This window comes from Manihot esculenta, chromosome 11 (assembly GCF_001659605.2).
Source record: "Manihot esculenta cultivar AM560-2 chromosome 11, M.esculenta_v8, whole genome shotgun sequence".
NCBI classification, from domain to species: domain Eukaryota; kingdom Viridiplantae; phylum Streptophyta; class Magnoliopsida; order Malpighiales; family Euphorbiaceae; genus Manihot; species Manihot esculenta.
This window is the reverse complement of record NC_035171.2, coordinates 23,270,773-23,277,941: the sequence shown is the minus strand read 5'-3', so window position 1 is coordinate 23,277,941 and position 7,169 is coordinate 23,270,773. Positions and strand designations below refer to the sequence as shown.

General features: G+C 32.9%; 1 protein-coding gene across 1 annotated transcript; it reads right to left on the bottom strand.

Annotated features, from left to right (window-relative positions):
- Positions 1-1,005: 1,005 nt before the first annotated feature.
- Positions 1,006-6,325, bottom strand: LOC110627009 (porphobilinogen deaminase, chloroplastic). The gene is made up of 5 exons (XM_021773224.2): positions 5,926-6,325; positions 3,407-3,812; positions 2,704-2,910; positions 1,531-1,708; positions 1,006-1,442 (listed from the first exon to the last, which is right to left on the bottom strand). Exons 1-5 carry the CDS (start codon positions 6,165-6,167, stop codon positions 1,330-1,332), a joined length of 1,146 nt encoding a protein of 381 aa, XP_021628916.1. The 5' UTR covers positions 6,168-6,325; the 3' UTR covers positions 1,006-1,329.
- Between the last annotated feature and the right edge of the window lie 844 nt (positions 6,326-7,169).

Here is a 7,169-nt window from a genome sequence, read left to right as displayed (position 1 = left end):
ATTGTTATTTAAATTTGGTTTTTAATATCCCTTGAGAATATTCATTTTAGTTTGGTAATTCATTTTGTTTATTAAATTGACGGAATCGGACTAAAAAATTTAAGTTGTAAAATTATTTAATCAAAACAAATCAATTAACTGAAAAGTAAACAAATTTGGTTGAAATTTTTTTTATTAAAACCGATAACACACTCTTGATTTGATCCAAAATCTACAATAGCCAGCAACAGCGTATTAATTATATATTGGTGTATAAATAAATTAAACTATTCGTGAACTATTTGATATTTAACTTAATAAAAATTTAAAAACTCGATTTAATTTCTAAATGAGTCAAACTCTAATTTAATTTTTAGCCCCATTTACTAAATGAGTAAAATTTAAACTTTATAATATTCAACTCGTTAAATTTTTAGTCTCATTTAATAAATGAGCCAAATTTAAACTTTATAATATTTAACTTGTTAAGTTTCAAAAACTAAATTCATTTCTGAATTCATGAATAGGCTCACAAACAGTTTCATTAAGTATTCATGCTGAAATTAACATCACGTAAAAAATAAACTCAAACTCTACATATATTTTTATAAGTAAAATTTAAATTTTTCACAATTCAACTCTACAGAATTTAATCTATAAATTCTTAAAACGTGCAGATACTAAGATCGTTAAAATTTAAAAATTTATCATTTACAAATTTACGAGCTTATTTATATATAAACTTATTTAACTAAAATTACTTTAGTTTTAAATTAAAATTCATCACTCGTATAAATAAATTGAATAAATTGAGCTGTTCATAAACTATTCAAAATTAAACACAATAAAAGTTTGACTCATCTCGTCTAAGCTCATTTGTTAAGCAAGTCAAACTTGAACTTATTAATACTCGTTCGAGTTCGAAAAAATTTTAAGGAGCAAAATTTAATATCTTCAAAACTCGACTCAGTTCGATTCGATTACACCCTTAATTTATACACTTGTGAATCAATAATTTCATAATCGTAGCACAAAGACATTTTCTTTCTTCCTTTATTAGCTCAAAAGACATAAAACTATTGAGTACAGAAGATTGAGTCGAGGAAAGAGATGACGACACTCACACATGTAAACAGTACACGCATACTTAAACACACTTGAAAGAGAGACCCAAAAAAAAATTGGCTTTTCACTAAATATCATCCTTCAAACATTCCCTTCTACTTTACAAAAAAAATTTAAACTACTATTCTAAATACTAACTCAGGCGGGACATCAAGGAACAGGAAGCCTCAGGTGCTAGGCCTAAAATTTTAACCATGTCATCTTTTTAAGCTGCTATTATGCTCTTCAACTATCAAAGAATCCCGGACCTGCCCGTGAAAGAAGTTCCTTGCCAGCATCTTTTCCCATGATAACCATATCATCAAAAGCATAGGGACCTTTTCTAGTAGTTTCAAGTACTGAAATGCAGCAGAAATTTTGGTGTTGAGGGGTGAAAAGATCAAATCTTTCTTTTGAAAAAAATAAAATAAAATAAAATAATCATACCTTTGGTTCCATCTGGGGAAGCCACCAACCCTCTGAACATGCAATTATCATCTCCATCTTTACAAGCATAGCCAGCAATTGGAGTACGGCATGATCCATCCAGGGTTTCAAGAAAGGCTCTCTCACATGCGACTGCTAATCTTGTTTCCTCATGGTTCAATGATGCTAGGTAGGCAGCCTGCAAGTAGGTAGCCATACAAATTGAAAAAAGAAACGAAATCTAAACAGGCCAACTTGAGAAGCTTAGGTCGAAGAAAAGCAACAAAAATAATCAAAGCAGAGTGGACCAATATGTTGGCAATGACAATATTAACAAGTACTATGTTTTCATTTGAATGTGATTGCACTGTCCTTTTCTGGATTCAAGCTCACAAAATGATAGATTGCACTGTCTTACGAGATGATTGCTGTATCAGAGTAATTGTAGCAACGGCCAAAAAAAAAAAAAAAAACAGCTAATGCAAGGTATTACGAAAAATACACTTATTCAAGTATATTGTACGAGTTTATTCCATCACCTATTTTACACTATTCAATTTTTCAATAGAACAAATTAAAAAGTACAGAACATAAAAAAAAGAAAATCATTTCACCCATGCACATCAGTTCTAACTATCCTCTTAATCTGAATTAGGTGAAGTCATTCACTTGCTAATCTGCATTTATTTGTTTATTTTCAATTCATAGCACTCGATATTGAAAAGGACAGAGGAAAACTAGGGAATGAAATGTGAAGGAAGCTGGCCAAGAATGGATGGATGTTTTCTAGAAGGATGAAGAAGGTTCCAGAAGGTATATCTAGCTCTGGGGAGTTGCTCATTCTCCATTTTTCCAGCCTTAGTGGACCAGTTTGTACTTGCTTAGTACATTATTCTCCTGGTAAATTCTGGCTGTTTACATTTCTATTTTCAAGCACTGTAGAGCTTTTGCACTTCTGACTGAGAAAGTTGAACAAAATATGAATTGAAATTTGTATTCAAAACTTGGTGTTTTAATTGTGGTGTAATGGAAATAAACATTACAGAGCTTTCCTTTATCAAATTGGTTCGACAATCTTTAAATTACTGAGATGATAATTTATTAGTGTTCATGCACATGCAAATATGCTGACGTACCAGGGTACAATTGCAAATGGCACTCAATTGATCTAAGGTTAAACAAGAAAAAACTCACCATTTTATCATCATCACTTCGACACGCAATTCCAATCGCCCCTTGGGCAACTGCTGGTAGCATGTCATCAATTGAAAGAATTGAAGTCACATTTTCTGTCATATTTAAGCGTTTAAGTCCAGCTAGTGCCAATAAAGTTGCTTGGACCACCCCTTCATTAAGTTTTCTCAACCGTGTCTGAACATTCCCTCTAAAATTCTCTAAAACCTGCAATATGAAATTAAAAAAAAGCATAAATGAGAATTGATAGAAAGAGGTCACCTATTGAGAAAGACAGAAAAAGACTCGACTGTTTTTAGCATAAAATATTAGGGGACAAAATCATGTGCAAAAAATTAGCATTCTAGTTTTCCATTTTTTTTTTTTTTTATATAACCTGTACCTGAAGATCACCACTATTCAAATGATAATGGCAATTGACTGCCAAAACCCATTATATAGCAGCAACGTATTATGGTAGAGACTGATATTTAATGAATTTGGCCAATAATTTTGAATGGTTGAAAAAGGAAAAGTAAGTAACATTTTCTAATTACAATATGTCACAGCTACATTGGCACATTTGAATGACTAATCAATGTAAAATGAACATAGAGATATGATCTTATATGCATGCTAAGCAGCTTTCCCTGCAAAAAAGACTAAGAAAATTCTTATCGTGGTCCTAGCACAATAACATTAAAACATGTTACACTGTGCTTACTGTGAGTGATGGATATCTGTGGAGTATTTGGGACTTTCTTCTGAGGGAAGCAGTACCAATGACACTCCCAGCTGGAAGGTCAGCCAGTGAAGATGCAGTCAAGGAAATAAATGCATCTCGAACATCCTCACGCTGAAGGTTACATGGAAGGATTGTCTTTTCTGGTAAATATGTGGGGACATCTTTCATTGAGTGAACTGCAATGTCAATATCACCATTTATTAGTGCCTCGTCTATTTCTTTTGTAAACAATCCTTTCCCTCCGATGTCTGCAAGTGGTTGAGTTAATATTTTATCTCCTGTTGTCTTTATTATCACAATTTGAATAGCCCCTTCTTCAGCCAGCTCAGAATGCATTGCCATGAGTTTGTCTCGTGTCTCATAAGCCTGGGCAAGTGCTAGTGGGCTGTCATACAAACAAGAAGAATATCAATACCCAAAAGGACCTGGAACAATAGCAGGCAACCAGGATACAGGGGTTGTGGTGGGAGGGTAGTTGTTAACTCAGATAATAAAATGAAGCAATTTATACTTTCTTTGACATCAAAAAGTAGAAAAAATAAGTCTATTACTTACCTTATACCATTATTAACTGTTTCTAGCAGAAAATTTTCCAAACTTTCTGGATGGCAGTGAGTATTCTTATCCAGGTCACTCTACTAGATACATTAGCATGAAATGATATAAAATCTATCGTTGTTCACTATTCAAACAATCGATTTGTTTCAAAATTTTCATTGTTAATTCATCTGATTTTAAATTGCAGAATTTCTACTCAAATGATACTTCAAAAACAAATAGTTTGAATTTGAACAGAAATTAATCACTTAGCTAGAAGAAACTTACCTCAGAGATAAGAGAAGGAAAATTTCGAAGTACAATATCCAAAAAAGTGAGAGAACCAAGAACAAAATTAAAAAAAAAAAAAAAAAAAAAAAGAAGTAACTCATAAAAAAATAATAACATCCATGTCTGTCCCAACCTCAACCACAACCAAGGTCGTAGAGCAGAGGTCACGTGCAATCTCCGAAGGTTGCATACAACCATGGAGATCTGCTTACATTGCCCACTGTTCTTCATGACCACAACCATCAGGATCATGTTTAATTAATACCCCCAGGTCAAATACACTTTCTTAGCTACCTTACAATCATGAGGATAATGCACTCCAAGTTTTCTCAAGCCAACTGGGGCATTTAAAATAGCCGAATGAACACAATAAGTGCCAAGAGACTCCATGAATTCTAATTGAAACAATGGCACTAATATTTCTGCTGTAACAGGGCATGGACGCAGAGGTCATGTGCAATCTCTGAAGGTTGCATACAACCATTGAGATCTGCTTACCTGCACACCTTTCTTCATGACCACGACCTTCAGGATCATGTTTAATTAATACCCCCATGTCAAATATGCTTTCTCAGTGACTACCTTACAATCAAGAGGATAATGCACTCCAAGTTGTCTCAAGCCAACTGGGGCATTTAAAATAGCCGAATGAAAATGCCAAGAGACTCGAATTCCTATTGAAACAATGGCACTAAAATAGCTGCTGTAACAGGGCATAGATCCCTAAAGCTACCAATGACTAGTATTGAAACCTCCAGAGTAAAACAAAGGGCGTATTCTACCTATGGAATTATTGATTTGAACTTAGTTCATTGTATGAACAACCAAATGATGCCTCCAAGTTGTCCACTTGCCTGGACAGGACGTATAGCACACACTTAATTTGGTTGGCCAGCATTGTGTAACCCCTACAAAAACCAGGTATTAGAACATTCCGAGACTGATTAGCTATGGCATTTGTCTGCCTCATTTAATCTCCCCCTCATTCTCCCATTTACCACCACTTAAGCACCCTCACTAACTTAGTCATTGGTACGGTAGGTGTAGAAAGGCCCACTTCGCCATTTGACCCACTTTTCGCTTTACAGGGACATTGTCCCCGTAAAAGTGGTTCATCTAATCTCAGAAGTGATTATAGCCTCCCAGGAGCAGTCATTCTGAATCACCCTGAGATCATATTCTGCCCTCAAAGACATCCTTGACCGTGTGGCATTCATCCAGACACCCAGCTTATAACAGAAGTATCAGAACTAAAGAAGTGAAAGAATAACAGAAGTGCCAGAATTTGAGAATTAGATGCCAGGAAAGATAAGAAACAATCAAGTTTTAACACAATTGTTACAATTAGAACTCATGATTGAACTCATAAAAGCAATTTCCGAGCTGTTCTACTGAAAGATGAACATGAAAAAAACATTACCAAATACTTTGGAGGAATTTCAGAGATCAAACAATTAAAATGCCAATACCTACCTGAATTGAAAAACCCTATTTCCAAAGGGATAGAAGAAACCTCATTTCGCAGAAAAAAAGGGAACCTATTTCTAGTTTAACACACATAGGACGCAATATTTCACATAATTGAGTGTAAATTAGAGCTGCATTGACAAGTGTGGAAAAAACAAAAAGAAGCAATACAGAAAAGAAAAAGAAATGATTGACGTTAGTACCTTCCTCTTGTGCCGATTCTTATAAGAGCAACTTTGGGCTCTTTCTTCTGCTGTTCAACAGCAAGCGAGGCCCTTGGGACCCTCAATCTCTGTTTCCTAATGCAATTTGGTAAAGCTCCCGTCTTGAAAAGTGGAAGAGAAAACCCAATAACGGAAACAGACCCACCAGTGCGGGAGATTCCTGAAGAAGAATGAAGTGACATAAGACCTTGGCTTGTAGACAGGGAAGATAGCGTCTCCATTGTCAAGCCTGTACCTACACAGAGATGAGAGAAAGACTAGTAAAAGTAAAGAAGATGATGAAGTGATGGGTTGGCTTCAAAGGAATGGGTTCGTTGTCGGATTGAGTTGGCTAGGATAATGAGATAACTTGGTTTTGTTATCCTAAAGTTATTCTTGTGCTGTTCTCTACAGAGTTTGACTTTATTTTCCCTAAAGTAGAATCAGGAGCAAATGAGACCCGGCCATGTGGCAATGGCATTTCTCACAACTGCAAACTTAGCAACTATGTCCTCCTTTGGTTCAAGATGGTCCAATTTCAATTAAATTAATTTTTTGAAAAGTATATTTTTAGAGAAGTTATTTTTTTAAAGTATAATTTAAAAATAATATAAATATTTCTATTATTTAAAATATAATATTTAATTTAATAGAAAAAATTATATATTAATCAAATATTCAAATTTTAAAAGATAAATACATAACTTACATAATAATTAATATATAATTTTTTATAATAATAATAATAATTATCATAAAATATAAAATATAAAAAATATTTATATTTAATTTAATTAATTTCTTTTTTATTTGAATGAATATATAACTTAAATAAAATTATATCATAGAAATTTTTCATACATAAACATAACCTTCAATTTTTTATTAATTTTTATCTAAATATTTAGTTATAAAAAAATAAAAAAAAATAAAATAGAAAATAAAGAAAGTAAATCGAAGTTAGTTGGGTTGGGAGGAAAATTTACTTCCCATGTATAGGGGAAGTAACACAAAACAATTTTTCAAGAAGTTATAGTCAACAGTTCATATTTACGAAAAGTTGAATTTTCCTTATTAAATTACCCCAACTAAACATAATCCATATTTTCCCGGCCAGTTTAGCATAGATTAATGGGCCTAGACGATCATAATTTTGCAATTTTTTATATTTATATTAAATTTTTTAATTTTAAATAAAAAATATTAAATTTTAAATTTATTATAATTTTTTTTAAATAAAGCTA

Coding starts and splice junctions, on each gene's coding strand:
- LOC110627009 (XM_021773224.2), bottom strand. CDS start 6,167: ATGGAGACGCTATCTTCCCTGTCTACAAGCCAAGGTCTTATGTCACTT. Junction 3,813..5,925: donor AGAATCGGCACAAGAGGAAG/GTACTAACGTCA, acceptor TTTGTATGACAG/CCCACTAGCACTTGCCCAGG. Junction 1,709..2,703: donor GAAGTGATGATGATAAAATG/GTGAGTTTTTTC, acceptor ACCTACTTGCAG/GCTGCCTACCTAGCATCATT.